The sequence below is a fragment of the Trichosurus vulpecula genome, chromosome 6 (genome assembly GCF_011100635.1).
Source record: "Trichosurus vulpecula isolate mTriVul1 chromosome 6, mTriVul1.pri, whole genome shotgun sequence".
Classification (NCBI taxonomy): domain Eukaryota; kingdom Metazoa; phylum Chordata; class Mammalia; order Diprotodontia; family Phalangeridae; genus Trichosurus; species Trichosurus vulpecula.
In genome coordinates, this window is record NC_050578.1 from 133,230,402 (window position 1) to 133,251,755 (window position 21,354).

General features: G+C 41.8%; 1 protein-coding gene across 1 annotated transcript in view; it reads right to left on the reverse strand.

Annotated features, from left to right (window-relative positions):
• Positions 1-3,320, reverse strand: part of INTU (inturned planar cell polarity protein) — an 88,343-nt gene extending 85,023 nt beyond the window's left edge. Inside the window, exon 1 of the mRNA XM_036764688.1 lies at positions 3,265-3,320. Within this exon, the coding sequence (XP_036620583.1) occupies positions 3,265-3,272 (8 nt within the window). The 5' untranslated portion in view covers positions 3,273-3,320. The remainder of the gene's footprint in view (positions 1-3,264) is intronic.
• Between the last annotated feature and the right edge of the window lie 18,034 nt (positions 3,321-21,354).

The window sequence follows — 21,354 nt, forward strand, 5'->3', positions numbered from 1 at the left end:
TTGGCATGGGATTTGGGGGGGTGGAAATGGATGATGAACTTGTAAAGGAAAAGAGGAGTGGTGATACAGGGGAGCTGGTGGCTTGAAGAAAGAAGAGAAGATTTGAAATAACCGTTATGGAGACTGAGATGGAGACTCAAGGAGAGATTAATAAAAGGACTGCCATGCAGCAGTGAGAGCCTAGTTGAGATTAGAGAACATGAATTTGCAGGAATTACAGGTTTTTTTTTTAAAAATAAAGAGCAAGATCCCATATTCAAAATGGCATATTTACCTTGAACTTGTCATGGTAGAAGGTATTAAGTGTAAGGGTACCAAAGAAAAAGGCAAAAACACAAGGAGCTCGCAGTCTAAAGGGGGAGATAACATGCAAATACCTATGGATGTACCAGATGCATACAGGCTAAACAGAGGCCATTCCAGAGACAAAGCAACAGCAGTGATGGCGGTGGAGAGATGGGGGAGGGAACTGGGAAAGGCCTCTCAAAGGAGGTGGGATTTGAGCTATTTTGAAGGAAGTAATATGTAGAGTTGAAGCCTTATTTCTATCACTTAGTAGAATGTGCCTGGTTACCAAGCAGTTTTGAATACTTATAAAGATTTGGTTGTGTGCCAGAACAAACATGCATTCTGTGATTTTTTTTTGTTTAAACACATTATAACATATACGGCAATATTTTTTACAAGTGGAGAAACAGGTTCAGTTTAAAGATTTCCCAAGGTCACATAGCTAGTAAATGGAAGAACTAGGCTTTGAAGCCTAATACCTGTACTCAAAGGGTAGTATTCTTCCATTACAACACGCTAATAATCTTTAATAAGATTCTTCTCTCTTAATTACTTTTTTCAATATTTAAAAGAATCCTTGCAATGTCTTGAGAAATCCTAATAAAATTTGCTTAATCACCTAAATTAAGATGATGGAATAATAAATACTTGTCTCAAATTAAACTAGGTGAGCAAATAGGACTGAAGCTTCCCAGTGTCTTCCTCAACAATACATGGTCGGGATACAGTTAGACCAACATTTTTCCAAAGTATTTCTGCTGAGTTTTCTGCCTTGCCATTGTTATGTTAGAAGAGACATGTTTTTGAAGTTAATACTTCATGCAGAAAAGAGTTTGAGACTTTGGTTCAATTATGGTTTGGCTCAACCAACTTTCTCCAAAGCTCAGCAACTTACTGCTTTGCATTTTGAAATCTATACTAGCAAAGAGAAAATACACAAGTAATTAAAACATAAACACCCAGAAGTTGTACTCTTGGAAATTAAGAAATAAAATAGAGGTTTATTTTACTGTTTTCTTATGCCTGTGATTCCCCATTGCTTGAGGCTGTTGGTCTTTTTAATGCAGTTGCCAAAAAGTCTGTGGAGGGCCGATGATGGGCTTTTCAAAGAGAAACATAACAAAATGATGGAAAAGTGATATAAAAAATGGATCGGGCACTTTGACTCCCAAGAAAATGAGTCTGTTTGGATTAGCTTCTGGGCCCTCTAACCTTTAAAAAAAGATTCAGGATTTTTCTTTCTAAAGTTTTTGCTCCATTAAATGGTAGAGGAACCTGAAGAGATGGCATTGACCATGTCCCAATTTTCAAAGAGTAGAGAAGAAACTACATGAAATATGTTCAGATTTATGCCCCAAAGAAAAGAATACAGTACAAGTGCACTGGTTTTTAAAATGTAATATTAACAAGAGAACACGTGTTGCCCTGAGGCTTCTCAACAAAATACATTTTAGTGTCTCAGGTTCCAAGGGACCCTAAAGCATCTGGGAGCATTTATTGATGACTCAGATAAAGTGGCTTTGCAGCCTGATGCTGGGCAGGTTTCCCCCAGAAATATTCTGCTACTTGATACTGCCACTGAAATCACCATTACAAACCTTTACTACTGGAGTCAAAGCCCACTCATTTCTATCTCGTGGCTTCAATGGGAGGTGTTCTTTGGGTAAAACCCTCTCTGTGCTAATCATCAGAGTGGATGCCTTGATCCATGAAGAATTTCTGTCGGGTGTGTGTGTGTGTTTGTGTGTGTGTGAATATGAAGACTTTGGAATATTCAAATTAACACAGCCCTTACTTGATGAGAGTTGTGCTGTGCTGCGAGTTTCTGTCAAATGTTTCTGGATGTTCACATGCACACTGTAATTTGGGGTTCTGGAGGAGGGGGTCTTTTTGATTAAAGGCCAAGGAAATTCCAGAGCCCCCATTGCTGTTTGGTGGCTCATCTGACAGCATTTTATTGGGCACAGTGGGCCCCTTCTTTGGAAGAAAACTGCCAAATTGCATGTTTCGCAGGGATGGTGGAGAGAGAGATTGTTTCTGTTTTGCACACTGGGTCTTTCAATCACACTTCTAAGGCAAGAACTCTGTTCTTTCCATGTGGTTTTGCACAAAGACTTAAAAGGGTCACTTGAAATATTTACAGATGAGAGGGTTCCCATAAACTAACTGGAAAGACCCTTAGGCAGATCTGTTTGGGCACCTACTCCCCCTCCCTACACACTGTGCTCAAGAACCACTTAGGACAGAGCCCCAAAGGAGTTCCTGCCCCCTCCTCCGCCAGATAGCAACCCTCCTTAGCGCTCAAGAGCCCAGCGGGAGGACTTCGGGGTCAGGTCCTCTCATTTGGTTCCAAGATGAAGAAGCACACTCTGTGCAGCTCTATTCTACGGTGTTGCATTCTTCATATGCCAGGAGACGTTCCCCAATCCGTGGCAACTCCAGGTTCCTAAGTTTGCTCTTAGCAGGGATGGGCAAACGCCCCAGTGCTGTTAACACAGGGATGCCAGGCTCACCCCAGGGGCCTGGAAGTTTGTGTTCTCCTTCGATTTAATGAACCTCTAAATGTGGTCCTTTGAGTGTTTCGTGGGTAGATTCAGAGCAAGCGTAAATAATTTTCAAAAATGTTATTTCTTTGAATCACTATCACAACATATCCTTTTTTGGGGGGGGGGTGGAAGGGGTTGCTTTTATTTCTGGAGGAAAATTGAAGTTACTGGGCAGTTTCCTTCTAGGGTGCTGAATTATCAGGATGACTGCTGGGAAGCAGGGTGTGGAAACTGGCATTATGGCACTTGCTGGGGTATGGAGGGGGAGGATGCAACGAAGGCAAATCCTAGAGCTCATGCCCTGCATGCAGAACCAGGAATAGCCAACTTCACTGCCGGCACTGTGCCAGCCAATTTCACGTCTACATCCCCTGAGCGTCGCGCCGAGGGGGCCACTCCACCTCCCCTACCCCCCTTCCCCGACACTAACCTGTGCATCAAGATGCTCTGTACCGAGTCCAGGTCCTCCAGGTTGCGGGGGGCAGGTTTGGGGATGATACTGGACTTCCCTACTTGGAACATGTTGGAGAGAGGGCGAAGGAGGCACAGCCAAGGGCGGCTGCTTTTCTTTCTCTGCAAACTCTTCTCGATGAGCGAAGCGGGGGGCCGCCGGAGCCGCCCCCTGCTTTCTCTCAGTCCTTCTTGCCCCTGGGGTGCGGCGGGATTGGGGCGCTTTGGGGCAGGCTCCCAGGTCCTCCTCCCTTTCCCGCTCTGGCTTTGCTAGAGGGAGCACTGCCCACTCTCCTAACCGGCTCGCAGCAAGACTTGGGGTTGGGTGGGTGGTAAGGGGGACTGCAGGTGGAAGCGGTTGCGTTGCAGCACTCCCTGGCCGAGCTCGTCCCTGCGGCTCCCTTGGCCTTGGCTACGTTTGCCCGGGGCGCTGCAGGTCCGCTGCGCCAAGGGGCATGCCCACCGCCTGGCAGCCCCAGGGCCTCGGGAGGTGGGTGGCCCTTTTCCGCCGCCTAGTGCAAGGTCCATCTCCTAACAGCATCTCTCTGCCAAGGGGGAGGAGGCTGCCTGCCTGTGGCTGGAGAGCCCGAGTTCCAGCTGCTGCCCTAAGCCAGCGAAGGTGCCTCCTACTTGAGGACTTCAGGATTGTCTAGAGGGTGGGAAAGAGAGAGTACCCAATGAGATGTGGTTGTACCCAACAAAGGACTCACTCTGCTGTGACCCCTAAGCGTCTCTTTCCTTTTCTGTAAAATGAAAGGAGTGTGTATGAACATATGGAAAGGTTCTTTTTATGGGTGTTTAAAGAAAAAGAAATTCAGGGGGAGGGGGAATGAGAACCTTCCTAAGGGCCATTACAGTTTTTTTCACTGTAATTTTGATGGAACAAGACCTGTTTGTGCCTTAGCATCTTAAAATCCCAACTTCCTTCCAAACTCAGCATTGAGCACCTACCACCTCCTTAGCAGAGCATTTCTGATCCCCCATTTCTTACTACCTCCTCCACAACCTTGTCTTTACTTTGTATATGGAAACCTCAAGAGAAACCCCCAAATGAATATAATAAATAACAAGACAGCTAAAGATACAAGATGATTTTGGATAACTTGGACTTTTTGACTCCTAAGTAATAATGAGATTTCCTTGACATTTCTTAAAATTCAAAGTTTTTTTAAGGGGAATAATTGATACCTTTTCAAAATTCTTCAAATGACAATGCCCTAAATCAACCTCTTTGGAAAGGCAATGTGGTACAATGGAAAATACATTGATTGACTCTCGCCTTAGAGGATCCGGATTCAATCCTGTTTCCTACATATTACTTAACCTCTCCGGACCTTAGATTCCTCATCTTAAAATGGGAGTGGAGGAAGGATTGGGTTAGCTGGTCTCTAAGGTCCTTTCCAACTTTAAATCTGTGATTCTAAAACTGGTTTTTAAGTCCTTTTCAAAGATTATAGCGATTAAAAGCTCTATCCCTCTGCCTGCCTTTCCTTAGACCCATCCATTGCTTCGGGATTGGTCCTGTATCTGACTGGGACAGACCCTCTATGCATCTGTAGAACATGAGTACGACAAAATGAGCAAAGTCTTTCTGGTCCTTGGAGCCTTGTCGCTTATCTTATGTGAAAGTTCTGCAACCTGACTCTGAACATAACTTGGCTCAGAGCTGGCACTCTGCTCTCGATCTTGATTCGTTTCCCACTTCTGATCCAGAAACTGCTTTCTACTTCTGGCTTTCATGCTCCATGTCCCTCATCCTGGACTCTGGCTCATTGGATGGACACTTCTGACCCTGAACCGTGCAGGAATTTTCTAGCCAGACAGGAAGACTTTTTCCCCAGACAGGAAGACTTATATCATGGACAGAGCCATGGGAAAGCAGCATAAAACTGACCCCCAAGAGGGGTCCTATTAACTTATACTTCATGATGTGAACATAAAATAAGTAATTAAGACAGTGTAAGTCAAATGGGAGGAATTGTTAGTAAATATGGAGGCTTAGCAGTTAGACTCTCAGAATTGGAGTTCCCATGCGATGTGGTGAATCACGCACAAAAGAAGTGTCAAGAAAGCTTTTTTTCTAACACAGCACTTAGGAAGAAAGATGGCACCAGGCACGTTCAAACTTGAGGCAGCCAAGTGGCCTAGTGGATGGAGTAGACAGAACGTTGGATGTGAAGTCAGAAAGACCTGAGTTCAAATCCTACCTAACAGACTAGCTATGTGACCTCAGATGTATTGTGCCTCAGTTTCCTCACCTGTAAAATGGGGATAATAATAGGACCTATGTCCTAGGACTGTTGTAAGGATCAAATGAGATAATATTTGTAAAGTTCTTTGCAAATCTTAATGTGCTATATGAATGTTAGTTATTATTATTGTCAAGAGGAAGCATTGCTGTTTGCAAAGGGAAGGAAAAAGAGAGGCTGGTTCACTTGGAAAAGATAGAGGAAAGGGGAAACCCCATGGAAGGGATGAAATGGTGAATTTCTTCATGGAAGGTATACTAACAACGTTGCTTGCAGCTGCTCTGGAGGTGTAAGGCCAATGACACCAGCACACAGGAGGGCTGCTAGCACAGGTTCTTTGATCTGCTTTTCTAAGGGAAGCAACTTAAAGGGGTTTACAATCTCACTTTAATTAAACATACATATATCATTCACTTAGTTCAGTGGAAAAAGTCAGCACCCTGAACTTCAGAGCAAACACAAACAGAAGTTACAAGCAGAAATTACATAAACAAAGCAAATAACACAAATCAGCAGACAGGACTTCTGTCTGTCCACAGCAATATATGCATAGTTACCAGAGAGAGAAGCACCAACACCTGGGTTTTCAAAACCAGGAATGCTCCTTAATGGCTACCCACAGTCTCCATACCCACACTCTGCCAATGAGTGAGCCCCTAACAAAATGCTAACCTCAGAGTATATATACCCTTTTTCAGGGCCAGAGTGCTTCACACCTCTTATGACCTAATTATCAAAAGGGTGTGGGCCTTCCTACAAACAAAGGCAAGTCTCAATCAAAGGCACTTGATTGCCTTAGTTCTGAGAAGCACTCCAAAAGAAGAAACAGCAAAAAGTCCCACTTGGCTTGCCATTACAGAGGGTAGGGGAGCAGAGAGGGAGAGAGGCTACAGTCTGCTCTGCCCACAGCTTCTCACCACCCAAGCCTTCTTTTTCCAGCTCTTTTGCCAGAGTTTAGGTAAGCCTGGTCAGGGAGTCTTTGAAGGAGAATCCTGTGCAGAACAACATCTCCAATGGAAATTCCAGGCCCCTCACTTCTTTCTGCTCTGCTAAAGGAAATCAATGTTAAATTTGTGCACCCTTTAAATTTTGGTGCCCAGTGGCAGAGCCGCAGTATCCCTGCCTTAACCAGAGCTATGATGATGGAATCCACTTATGTCAGATCCCAGAAGGGACACTGGGCCCTATAACTAACACATCTACCAAATCTAAAAACATCCTCTAGGGAGAGAGAGAATGTTTCTTTCATGATAAAGGAAAAGGATTATTAAAGATGATAGAATAAAGCCTCAAACAGCATTGTGCTTTTTCAATAATTTAAAAAATTAAGGCTTTGCTATTTTGCTAGAAATTTAGTAAAAATGGCATCCTATAATTCAGTTTTCTTAGAGTTTTCCCTTGGGATTTCCAAATGCTTTACATATAGATACTAGAATGATACCAGTAGTGCATCTGGAAACTTTAATTAGGGGTAGTATTTGTATGATTTTATTTTTTAATTAAATTAATTTTTTTTCAATGAACAAAAATCAGTTTTCTCTCCCTTCCATCTCTCTCTGCCATGGGAAAAAAGAAAAACAAACTAACCTTGTAACAAATATACATAGTTAAGCATAACTAATTCCAGTGGGAGCTTTAAAGACCTTTTTATTTAATCCTGGAGGTAATGGGAAGTAACTGGAGCCTATTGAGGGGAGGTGACATGGTCAGATCTGCACTTTAGGAGATCATTTGGCAGCTAAGTGGACCGTGGATTGGAGTGGGGAGAGACTTGAAGCAGAGAGACCAATCACAAAGCTATTCCAACAGAACAGGTTTGAGGAGATTAGAGCCTGAACTAGGGTGGCGGTTGTGTGAGTGAAGAGAAGGGGACATGTATATAAAGGAGGCTTTCGAGGTAGAGTTGACAAGATTTGGAAACAGATTGGCTGTGGGAGGTGAGTATGAGTGAAGAGTAGAGTATGACTGAAGTAAGCCTGGGTGACTAGGAGGGGATGATGATGTCCTTGAGGTAATAGAGAAGTTCAGAAGACAGGAGAATTTTTTGGAGGAGACAAAATGAGTTCTGTTTTGGATGTTGAATTTGACACATCTAAGGGACATCCACTTTGAGATGTCCAAGATGCAGTATATAAGGTCAGAAGAGAGGGTAGGGATGAATAAAGAGATCTAAGTGTCATCTGAATACACATGATAATCAAACCCGTGGGAGCTGATGAAATCACCAAGGGAGATAGGGCCTTGGGGGAAGAGAGGAAGACCCACAACAGGTTTAAAAGACACACACAGGTCATGAGCCTGACCTAGGAGGACAATCAGGAGAGATCAGTGTCGTGCAAACCTAGAGAGGAGAGAGTATCCAGGAAGAGATGGTGCTCAACTAGCATCAAGGATAATAGAGGGATAAAGGAGGAAGATAGAGAAGAGGACATTAGATTTGGCCATGAGGACATCGCTGGTGATTTTGAGAGGACAATTGCAGTGGAATGATGAAGTCAGAAGCCCAACTGCAGAGAGTTAAGAAGAGAATAGAGCAAAAGGATGTGAAGACACCAATATTAGATGGCTTGCTCCAAGGGTTTAGCTATGAAAGGGAGGTATAGGAGGGATGTGGTGTGGTAGGTAGCTAGGATCACATGAGGTTTTTTTATAAAGGTAGGAAAGACATGGATGTATTTGTAGGCAACAGGGAATCAGCCTGTAGTTGGGAGAGATTAAAGATTAGTGAGAGAGGGGATAACAGAGGAGGAAATCTGCTGAAGAAGGCAGTATAGAATCAAGGTTGCGATCAAAGGTACACCAAGTGGGGTTTGCGTTGGTAAGGAGAAAGGCTGCTTCTTCATGTGAGACAGGGATGAAGAAGGACAGAGAAGAGGAAGACAGGCAGGTGAAGTGAGCTGAAGAGGGGAGAAGAGAGAGTTTTCAGTGAATAGCTTCATTTTTTAGGTTAAGTATGAGGCAAGACCCTTAGCTGAGGGGTTGTGGGGGAAAGGTTGCCCTGGCAAGCTTGAGGAGGGATGAAAAACTGGGGTGAGTAAGTTAAAGAGATCTAAGGGAATTGCCTTGCTTCAGTGAGGGCCCAGTTGAAATTGTGTAACATAAATTTGTAGCAGATCCAGTCACCATAGTTTTCTGATTTCCTCTAGCTCTATTCAGTAGTGCATGAGTAGAAGTAAAGGCAGCAGACAGAGGGAATAACTCAAGGATGGGGTTTGGTAAGAAGGCCTGATGGGACAAGGGACACAAGGGTAGAGTTGAACTGGTTCACCAACACGTCAACATGGGGGAGGGAGGACGCAGTAGCCAGGTCAGAGGTGTTGGCTTGGGAAAGAATTAGGAGGTGGAGGGACTGGAGGTCTCTGTGCAGATGGCCAGCCTATCCTTATACAGATGAATGCTGTCAGTCTTCATTATCCAGTGCCAACCTAACTTCCCAGGCTTTTTATACACCATCTCCATTTACTCATTCTATGATCCGGCCAAACTAGCTTTCTTGTTGTTCCTTACGCATTGCATTCCAACATCCATTTCCTTATCTTTGTACATGGGCTCCTCCAGATATTCTGGGGTACATCAATGGAAGCAAAACCAGAAGTGACAAGTGTCCTTGTGGTCTAGACCACTTGGACAGAAAGAGGAAATCAGAGGGTTTAGGAAGCAGATCTTAAATCTGACAAAGAGTTATACTCTTTTTAAAAAATATGTTTCTTTTCAGGCAATTGGGGTTAAATGACTTGCCCGGGAGCACACAGCTAGCAAGTGTCTGATGTTGTATTTGAACACAGGTCCTCCTAACTCTAGGGCCAGGGTTCTCTATCCACTGCACCACCTAGCTACTCCTCTTTTATTTTCAAATGAAGATCCATATTCCCTTTCTCCCACCTCCTCTCTACCACGATTGAGAAAGCAAGAAAAGCGAAACCCCTGTAACAAACATGAGTAGTTGAATAAAACAAACTTTTACATTGGCCATGTCCAACTGCAATGGAACTGCAGGAACGAAGAGACAAAACTGGTCTTCCTCTTCTCTTACCCACTGACATTGGAAAAAACCACTGGAATTAGTTATTTAGTTTGGAGGGCAGCTTCCCTGCCCCAGAGGTGGGGGTGGGGTGGGGAAAGAAAGGTCCTGGGGAACAGAAGAATATGTTGTCATTGGCCCTCCACAATCTGCTGGCTCTGCTCCTACCTCCTCCAGTCTGTTCTCAGCTCTTATCTGTACTGGACTCCACATTTTCTGCCCTGGTCTATTAGCTGGGTCAAGGCCTCTGGCTGTTATTTAATTCCCTGTTGGGCAACCTAGAATGGAGACCCAGCTGAGGTTCTGTCCAGACTCCCAGTCTCTTGAACATGGCCCCCTCCACTTCTTCTTGGAAATTTATTTACAGTCAAAAACAACCACAAAATCTTGGGGAATATTGATTAATGTCTGCCCAGACACCTTGGCTCACCAAATCTCCATGGTAATGACTGAGGAAGGAGTGAATCCAAGGTTATACAAGGTTTTAGAAGAATAGATTTTGAAGCATTCAGAAAAAATGACTTAAGATTTTTAGAAATTTAATTTTTTTATTATTATTTTCCCAGTTAACAAGTATTTGTCCTCTTTACTCCCTCCCACCCCCATTAGGAGAAAAACACCCTATAATAAATATGCATAATCATGCAAAGTAAATTCCCTCACTGGCCATGTCCAAAAACATATTCCTCATTCTGCATTGTTGGTCCCTTAGCAATCTGTCAGGAGGTGGGTGGCATCCTTCATCTTCACTCCTCTTTGGTGGTTTGTTATTTCATTGATCAGAGTTCTAAATTAGAGCTCTGATTAGACACAACTAGGCGGCTCAGTGGAGAGAGCAGCGGACATGCAGTTAGGAAGATCTGAGCTCAAATCCTCCTTCAGAAACTCGCTAGCTGTTTGACCCCGGGCAAGTCACATAGCTCCAGTTTGCCTCAATTTCCTCATCTGTAAGCTGGGGGATAAGAGCACTTACCCCCCAGAGTTGTTGTAAGGGTCAAGTGAGATAATATTTGTGAAACATTTTGCAAACCTTCAAGCATAATTATCAGTGGTAGCTAGAATAGTAATTTATTCTCAAGTCTTTCAAAGTAGTTTTTCTCTATAACGTTGTATAAATTTCTCTTTTCTCCTTAGCAGATCACAGTTTTCCCCAGTTTCCTCTGAACCTCTCCATGCCATCATTTCTTATGGCACAATACTATCCCATTACATTCATATGCCCTACTTTGTTCAGCCATTCTACAACAGGGCGGGTACTCTCTCAGTTTCCAGTTTGGAGACACTATGAAAAGAGCTGCTGTAAGTTTTGGGGGACACATAGCTCCTTTTCCTCTTTCTTTGGTCTCTTTGGGGTCGTGGAGTAAGATTACACAAGTGAAGCCTAGCTAGGCACCGTGTGAAACTCTAAAGAAGAAATTCTGAAGCTCCAAAGAGAAACGTGTTTAATGAAGAGAAAAAAGGGGGTGTTGTCTAAAGAGACTAATAGGGTTCATAGGAAACTTACCAACCAACGTAGATTTCCAAAATATATTCAGAGGATGAGTCATAATTGTGTTGTAGATATATATAGAAGGAGCGTACATGGAGCGTATATAGAAGGGGGTACAGAGCTGGCCTCGAAGTCAAAAGGACATGGATTCAAGTCCCATCTCTGACATTCGCTGGCTGTGGGACCCTGGACAGTTTTAACTTCTCTGTGTTTGAGGCTCTCTAAGACTATTAAGTTACAGAGAAGATGCTGACCTCCACTTGTGGAGGGAATCTCTCCATCTGGGAGTTCCCTATCTCAATGAAATCACGGGTGCCATTTCTTTCCTGTATGGAAGATGAAGTGAGGCCGTGTATTAGAGGACACAAATGCGTGGCACAGTCCTGTAAGAAGTGACGGGAATGCTGAGACCCAGTCCGAGCTGAAGCTGGCATGGAATCCAAGAACATTAAAAAGAGATTTAAGAAAATGATTGCCCCTAGCCCAGGGAAGGGGCCCGACAAGGGCCTTACATAGATAACCTGTATTCCTGGGGACTGAAAGAGATGTGACTGCTGGCCCACTCAAAGAGATTGTGGGAACTGGAGAAGTGTCACCTCATTGTCAAGGGGCTAATCTCTTTACTATTAGACTTATGATTTTGGCTGTAGTTTCCAGATTCCTCTCTCCCCTGTTTTGAAATAAGTATACGTTTGCCCTTTTCCAGTTCTATAGAAATATATGTATGAATGAAAAAAAGCATTTAGCAAGGGTTTACCATGTGCCAGGCACTGGGCTGAGCACTGAGAATACCATCTTGGCCCTCAAAGAGTAGTTTTTTTCTTTTGGAAGCAATCGGGGTTAAGTGACTTGCTCAGGGTCACATAACTGGTAAGTATCTGATGCTGGATTTGAACTCAGGTGCTCCTGACTCCAGAGCTGGTGATCTATCCACCACAACACCTAGCTAGTTTTAATGAGGGTAGACAACCCTTAGGCCAAAGGGAGCTAGGATCAGGGAAAGGCAGTACCCTTGGTTTGCACATGTTTGGGAAGTGGTATGTTGGGATGGTAGCCTGGCTCCAACCAGTATAGGGAGAAAACTCACCTGTCAGAGCTCGGGTCCCAGGGCAGAATCTGAATTTTCATGGCAAGGGATGAGGGTGGCCAGAGTACAGGCTGCATGGTTTGGTCTGGTTCTGGGTAAGATAAGGTGCACCTACCTAGGCTGCTCTTCCTATTTAAAAATTATATCAGTATCTTGGGATATAGTCTGTCTAGGCTTAGTTTTCCTTATTAAATCTATGCTCATCTTGAGTTTCAACTCCTTATTAGTAATTTTTGCTTGGTCCTTTCCATTTTCCTTGGCAGAAAAAAAGGAAGCAAAATCAAGGTCAGGTGGTTCTCTTTTTCCCTATGCTATATAAATATGCCTCTTTTTGTGTGTGTGTGTGTGTGTGTGCTATACTTAGCATTCCCTGCCAGCCTCAGTTCATTCTTTTTTTTTTTTTAGTCCAGTCTGAGATTTAACATCTCCTGACATTATTCTTAGAGGACTGTGCCAAGTTTTGTATTTATCCCAATTCATCTGCCCTTGTAGATATCCTCCGTAGAAGTTTTAAAAAAACTAGGTGGGTTGACAAGTTTCTTGTGCGTCTCCATTAATCTCTTTAGACAACTCACTTTGCCCTCCTTTAGGAATTTTCTGTTTGTTTGTTTAGAAATTTATTCTTCAGAACTTCCCTTCCCTCTCCAGTCCACTTCCCTTGTTTAAGACCATGGAATCTGCCCTGTCTTTTCTCTGATTCCTTTGAAATTGGCACTTCTTAAATTCCCACTTCATGCCCTAATATGCTCAGCTTTCCTCTCCTTTATTGGGAATTCCAAGATGGTGTAGCCATGTCTCTTCCAGGTATTTTAGCAGATTTTTTGGTTAGAATTGGGTCCAAAATGGCAGTTCCCCGCATCACTTTTTTCAACTTTTGAAGGATGAGATTATCATTAGGGCAAGTCAGGCATTTATTCACTGCTTTGATTTTGGCAAGAAGAGCCCTTCAGCAAATGCCCTGATAATTGAAGTCTCTCAGCACTACTGTATCATAGTGCCACACCAGGCTGGTTATCTGTTTCCTGAAGCCCTTGTCTCTTCTTTCTGTTTAGATAGTTGGTAGCTGTTTCAGCAACTGCTGTGGGGGTGTAAAACCAACAACAACCAGCTCACAGAACTCTGCAAGCCCAGGTTCTTTTGATCTGCTTTACTAAAGAAAGCAAGGTTAAGGGGTTAATAATTTTACTTTAATCCAGTATACAAATATCATTCACTCAGTTCAGGGGGGAAAGCCAGCACCCTGAGCTTCAGAGCAAATACAAACAAATTACAAACATCAACACACAGACCTTGTCTGATTCAAATGCGTAGTTACCAGAGTTTAACAAAGTCCCAACATCTGGGTTTACAAGCTGGGGGGCTCTGCACCTGCCAGGGGTCTCCTCATCAGCCCGCCACCAAGAGTGAGAGCCCTAAGGAAACAGCTCTGTCTTCCCTTTTTATGCACTCTTTAGCCATCATCAAACATCATCTGAGCGACCAGAACTTAAGCTCTTACTATTGGCTCTGGAGTTAGCTCCTCCCCCTAGGACCTTGAGGGCTTCCCGCCCATATCAACTTAGCACCTAATAGCTACGGGTTTTGGGCCTACTTGGGAGGGAAGATATAATCAGAGCTCCCTTCATTTGCCCCACCTGGAGCCCCACCTTAGTTACCAATTCACACCCACATAGGCCTAGCACCTAATAGATAGGGGTTTGGGCCTGGGGCTTAGCACCTAGTAAGACTCAATCAGAGACACAATTAATCATTTTAAAACAGTAAGAAAGTCCCAACTTAATTGATATTACAGCAGTTTACTCCCACAACGATGCTTCTGCTTTTTTCCCTTTCATTGATCTTTATATAAGTGCTCTACACCAATGGAAACAGGCTTTCCCTTTCTAGACCCTAAATTTCTTTAGACGATCCCTTTTTTACTTATCCTTTTCCTTCTTAATAAGATATAAACTTCCAGAACCATATTTCTAGTCATGGGTCTTCATCCCACCAAATCTCAGTGAGACTCTATGAAATAAAATTCTCCTTTCTTGGATTGGGTTGTCTAGTTTGATGTGTTTATTAACCATACTGTACTTCATAATCTGTGTGTAGATATCTGAGGCCATGGGTTTTTTTAAGTTGCTATCTTTTTTCTTTACTTTTCTTTTCTATCTCTACCCTGAATACTCAGAGTACTCCAACCTACCCTTTGTGCATTGCAGTTTCTGTCTGGGATATCTGCTGAGCTAATGCCCTCCAACCCTCTCCTCTTTAATTTAAGGGCCTTTTGATTAGATTTGCAAGGCTCTGGGGAAGTATATTTTACAAACCCTCATTAGATGCATTTGCATTGTATAGACCATCTGCTTGTTCCAGACCACCTGAGCAAGAATAAATGAGAAGTTCTGATTAAAAACCTGGCACAGGTACATGATATTGTATGATGGCTTCAATTATCCAGACATCTGCTGGGGATCTCACTCTGCCAAAAGTATTTCTTGCTGAATGAACTGGAATGAGCCATTACCAAAACCTTATGGAAAAGTTACCCTTCAATTATAGAATTTGTGGCTGAAAAGTAAAGAGAGATAGTTTGGAGTGCATCTTAGGTTATGAAAGAGCAGATTTCAAGGGGTTCAGAGAATATATAGATAGGATATAATGGCTTAATATTCTACAGGGGATGAAGGATAAATGTAAAATTTGCACTTGCATTTAAAAAAAATTCACAAGTACCTAATATGGAAATCAGAGTTAGACAATGGTCCTTGTGAAGAAACATCCAAAGATTTTAGGTTATGGGACATTTTATAAATCATGAGCTCATAGATTAAGGACTGGAAGAAACATTTGATGCCATCAGGTACAACCCCGCCCCCACCCCCCTCCTCCCAGGCTTATTTTATAGCTGAGGTTCAGGTCTGAGAGCCACATTTAGGAAAGATATAGAAAAACTGGTATCCATCCAAGAAGCAACTAGAATGTCAAAGTACATGGTCATGGGGTGGATCAGTTGAAAAAGGGGGCAAGGTTAGTCTGGAGAAGAGAAAACGTGATAGCTCTGTTTAATTGAAGGTGATACAATTTGGACTTGTAAAGAAGAACAAGGAACAGCTGGAGGAAGTCTAAGATGACAGATTTAGGGTGATATAAGTGTGTCCAAGGTGGAGGTGGGCAGGAGATCCCTAGTCAGTGAAGTCCCTCCAGAAAATGGAGGTAATGAAGAGTGAAGGTTCTGCCCCTCTCAGACATTGAGTGTTGGTCTTCTGGGCTTGTTTAGGCCCAGACCCTGAGTTATGGCAAGATGATGAAGGGGGAGTGTCCCATTCATAGCTTGTAAAGAAGTGGAGCTAAGTGTCTACACTTTTTTTTTGCTCCTTTGCGAAGGTACAGGGAAGTTCCTCTATCAGTGTGATGGACTTTTAGGATGGTTGGCCACTGGCTGACTGAAGTTCCATCCCTGGTGGCCTTAATAAAGCTACCCAGCTAGCTCTGAATTCAAGACACTCTCTAGGGAGTGTCTTGAGAATGGAGAAGCTCTGTCAAAGATGGAGAATCATCTCTCTGGCAGCTGAAAAAAAGCTTGCCTCCTATGGAGGAAGAAGGAAGGAGGGAAGGAAGAAAGGCAGGATGGAATAATGGATGGAAGGAAAGGGAGATTAAAGGAAGGAATGAAAGATAGAAGGAAGAAAGGAAAAAGGATGGAAGAAAGGAAAGAAAGGAAGAAAGGAAACAAGCATTTATTAAGTGCCTACTATGTGCAAGGCATGGTGCTTCACAAATATTATCCCATTTGAGCTTCACAATAACCCTGAGAAGTTCCTTGATCAGTAACCCTTCCCTCCCTCCCTCCTTCCCTCCCACATCCCTTATCATATAAGGAGAAGCTTCCTCATGAGAGCTACCTAAAAGTTGTATGGGCTGCCTTGGGAGATGCTTTTTGTTATTTCCCTTGACATTCTATATCTCTTATTCCTCCAAATGAATTTTATCTAATTTTGTCTAAAATATATAAATTTTAGACATAGATGATAGACATTTTAGGCATATAAATCTATAAAGTACTTTTATTAGTTTAATTAGTATAATTACTAAATATATAAAATTAGACAATATCTTCATTTTTATTATATTGGCATGGCCCAGTTATGAACAATGATTATCTCTATGATTACTTAAATTACTCTTTCTTACTTTAAATAATTTTTGTAACTGAATTTATGTGTTTTGAGAGTGCTTTGGTAAACTGACTTGGGTATTTTATTCACTTTGTAATTCTTTTTAATGGGGATTTCCCTTTCTTTTACTTCTTGGGGTTGTTATTGTTGTGTAGAAATGCTGTGGATTTATTTTGTGTCTTGTTGCTTCATAGAAGCAATGGTCTAAATTAGTTTCTTTGCTAATTCTCTGGAGTTTTCTTTTTTTCTTTTTAAAAATTTATTAATTAATTTATTTTTGGTTTTCAACATTCACTTCCACAAGATTTCAAGTTCCAAATTTTCTCCTCATCTCTTCCCCCCCACCCCAAGATGGCATGCATTTTGATTACCCCTTCCACCATCTGCCCTCCCATTTATCAGCCCCACCCCCTTCTCTTATCCCCTTCCCTTCTATTTTCCTGTAGGGCAAGATAGATTTCTATACCCTATTGCCTATATATCTTATTTCCCAGTTGAATGTAAAAACAATTTTTAACATTGGTTTTTAAAACTTTGAGTTCCACATTGTCTCCCTTCCTCTCTCCCCATCCACCCTCATTGAGAAGGCAAGCAATTTGATATAGGTTACACATGTGTAGTCATGCAAAACACTTCCATAATGGTCATGTTGTGGAAGACTAACTAGATTTCCCTCCATCCCATCCTGCCCCCCATTTATTCTATTCTCTCCTTTGAACCTGTCCCTCCTCAAAAGTATTTGCTTCTGACTACCCCCTCCTTCCATTTGCCCTCCTTTCTATCATCCACCCCCTTTATCCCCTTCCCCCCTATTTTCCTGTAGGGCAAGATAGATTTCCATACCCAACTGAGTGTGTATGTTATTCCCTCCTTAAGCCAAATCTGATGAGAGTAAGGTTCACTCATTCCCTCTCACCTCCCCCTTCTTCCCTCCCACCAGTAAAGGCTTTTTCTTCCTTTTTTATGTGAGATAATTTACCCCATTCTACCTCTTCCTTTCTCCTTCTCTCAGTACATTCTTCTCTCACCCCTTAATTTTATTTTTTAGATATCATCCCTTCATATTCTACTCACCCTGTGCCCCCTGTATTCCCTACAACTACCCTAATACTAAGAAAGATCTCATGAGTTACAAATATCATCTTTCCATGTAGGAATGTAAACAATTCAACTTTAGTAAGTCGCTTATGATTTCTCTTTCCTGTTTGCCTTTTCATGTTTCTCTTGAGTCTTTTATTTGAAAGTCAAATTTTGTATTCAGGTCTGGTCTTTTCATCAAGAATCTTTGGAAGTCCTCTATTTCATTGAATGTCTTTTTCCCTCCTAAAGTATTATACTCAGTTTTGCTGGGTAGGTGATTCTTGGTTTTAATCCTAGCTCCTTTGACCTCTGGAATATCATATTTTAAGCCCTCCAACCCTTTAATGTAGAAGTTTTTCTAAATCTTGTGTTATCCTGATTGTGGTTCCACAATACTTGAATTGTTTCTTTCTGGCTGCTTGCAATATTTTCTTCTTGGCCTGGGAACTCTGGAATTTGGCACAAATATTCCTAGGAGTTTTCCTTTTGTGATCTATTTTAGGAGGTGATCAGTGGATTCTTTCAATTTCTATTTTATCCTCTGGTTCTAGAATATCAGGCAGTTTTCCTTGATAATTTCTTGAAAGATGATGTCTAGGCTTTTTTTTTTGATCATGGCTTTCAGGTAGTCCAATAATTTTAAAATTATCTCTCCTGGATCTATTTTCCAGGTCAGTTGTTTTTTTCCAATGAGATATTTCACATTGTCTTCTATTTTTTCATTCTTTTGGTTTTGTTTTATAATTTCTTAATTTCTCATAAAGTCATTAGCTTCCATTTGCTCCATTCTAATTTTTAAGGATTTATTTTCTTCAGTGAGCTTTTGGACCTCTTTTGGCCAATTCTGCTTTTTAAAGCATTCTTCTCCTCATTGGCTTTTTGGAGCTCTTTTGCCATTTCAGTTAGTCTATTTTTTAAGGTGTTATTTTCTTCAGCATTTTTTGGGTCTCCTTTAGCAAACTGTTGACTCATTTTTCATGATTTTCTTGCATCACTCTGATTTCTTTTTCCAATTTTTCCTCTATTTCTCTTCCTTGATTTTCAAAATCCTTTTTGAGCTCTTCCATGGCCTGCAACCAATTCACATTTTTCTTGGAGGCTTTGCAGGTAGGAGCTTTGACTTTGCTGTCTTCTTCTGGTTGTATGTTTTGATCTTCTTGGTCACCAAAGTAAGATTCTACAGTCTGATTTCCCCACACTGTTTGCTTATTTTCCTAGTCAATTACTTGACTTTTTAGCTCTTTGTCAAGGTAGGACTCTGCTTTAGTGTGGAAGGTGTACAGTCCCAAGCTTCAGGGGTTTTCAGAGATACTTCTAGAAGCCTGTAAATTTTCATTCTTCCAAGGTGGTTTGAGCAAAGGAGAGGAAGAACCTCATTCACTCTGTATGTTGTCTGGTATATGCTAATCTGAATAACTTCTCTGACTCCTGTTTCCTATTGGCTTGGATAAAAGAGTTTACTTGCTGCTTACTATGTGTCTTTGTGTAACTGGTATTTGGTGGGAACGGCATCAAGCTATTGAATACATAGCTTGGAGCCCTCCTTCCCCATTAAAGGATAGCAATCAGGATTTCTGCTTGGATCTAAAATTTATTTCCCCTAGACTAACAATATTCGGTGAATGGGGAGACAGATGTTATTCTAGCCTTCTCGGGAGCCTCTCTCCTGAAAGCAGAGTGACCAGCCTTGTGATCCCAATCCCTGCTCCCCTACTAGTATGAATCAAAGTGTGTGTATTTTGCCTATGTAGGTTACATGTGTCCGCATGAGTCTATCTAGATGTGGCTAACAGGGAGGTGTGAATAGATATCTCTAGTTTCTTCCATGTACCCCTTTCCAGGGGAGATTGATTTCTTCCAGGAGGGGAGAATGGTGGTTGAAGAGGATTATAAAAATATCTATTTATTCATGCATCAAGACAGACCCATGTGAATCCATGTAATCTACGTGGCTGACACATTGATAAAACTCAAGAAATCCACTTTTCTGTCATGGATGAACCCAACTCCCTATGTGATCTTTCCATAGTCCCCTAACAATTACTAGAGTTGTACTTTTTTTCTGTGACAAACTTCAAAACTCCAAATAGAGTTACACTCTATGTGTCAACACTGGGTTAACAGTCGGTCGCTGATTTTGGCCTTTAGCCGGTCCTCTCAGTATGTTCATCTGAGGAGATGCTGTTCTTCACCTGGTCCTCAGAACACTCTGTGTCTCTTCTCAACGTTCTATCTGAGACAGTGTTGTTTCAAAAGTGAATTTTTCATTTTCTTTCCATAAATATTCTTATTCTGCCACTTTCAGCAATGAAATTACCCACATGTGAAGGGTACAATGCCCTAATCTGACTTGCATCACCTATGAAGCTTGTCTTCCCAACTTGATTCAAAGATTCAAAACTTCTTGAAAGTGGACACTATGCTTTAAACCCTTTTGTAGCCCACACAGTTCCCAAAAACAATAGGTGCTCAGTACTTTTGGAATGACTACATTATGGATCAAGCTTGACTCCAATCACAACTCTGCCTTTGAATGATCAGTAGGTAAGATCCTAAATTAGGGACATTGATAATCTTACTATACAAAAAGAGTATGGATAAAAAAATTGATTAATATTTAAACAGAACAGAAGTCCTTGGGGGAAGGTCACTGGGCCATGTCCTTTGCTTGGTCCTACTTAACTTAAGTCACCGCCAGTCATCTTGACTTTGTCTTGATTGGACTTTTGATGACTCTGGAAGAGAGAGTGAGGCCTATGACTTAGTGCATCTCTGCTTCACTTACATCCAATTTTTGCACAAATCAAAGGACATGCCAAAAAGACTATTTTATGAAGGACTTGTACAGGGCAAGCACCTACATGGTGGTCAGAAAAAGCAAGACAAAGACACTCTTAAGGTCTCTCTTAAGAACTTTGGAATTGATTGTGTGACATGGGAGACCCTGGCACAGGACTGCTCACCATGGTGTGCCCTCATTAAAGAAGGCACCGTGCTCAATGAGCAAGCAGAATTGCAGCAGCTTAAAAGAAATACGAGGTGCAAAAATTTAGAGAATCCACCCCAAATGTTCACATGGAGTATTTGTGCCCGACCTGTGGTAGAGCATTCCGAGGTCATACTGGTCTGATCAGACACAGCGGGATGCATTGTAACTTGACTCTAACATAGTGGTATCATTTTGGCCCTTTTCGAGAATGGACAACAACCACACAATATTTTTATCAATGACTTAAGTGATGACATAGAATTCATGCTTAAATTTGTAGGTGATCATTTGGGTTTGAGGCACCCCAAAACAAGAATTATGATAATAACATCAAAGATCTCTGATCACAGATCACCATAATAGATAAATAATAATGAGAAAGTTTAAAATATTGTAAGGATTACCAAAAGGCGACACAGAGACACGATGTGAGCACATTCTGTTGGAAAAATGGCATTGATAGACTCAACACGTGGTTGCCACGAACCTTCAGTTTGTAAAAAATGGAATATCTGTGAAATGCAGTAAAGTCAAGCATACCTGTTTAGCATTTACAATGTATCAGGCACTGTGCTAAATACTTTACAATTATCGAATTTGATCTTCACAACAACCCTGGGAGGTAGGTGCTATTATCATCCCTCTGTTAGAGATGAGGAAACTGGGGCAAATGGAGGTTAAGTGACTTACCCAGGGTAATACAATTAATAAGTACCTGAGGCTGGATTTGAACTCAGATCTAATTCCAGTCTGGTACCCTATCCACTGTGCAACACTAATATGGTAAAAATTTAGCCAAATCATTTGGAGCATCTTTATTTTTTCAATGTCCAATTTGCAATCTCTAAATTCCAAATTCCAAATTTGATTTATTACCTCTTAACATTAGAATCATTTCCCAATGTACTTTCCCCTCTCCCCACAGTAACTTGTATTTTTGCTTCTAAAAATATCAGAATCATCTCCCAATGTGTAGATCCCTCCTCCCATTAAAT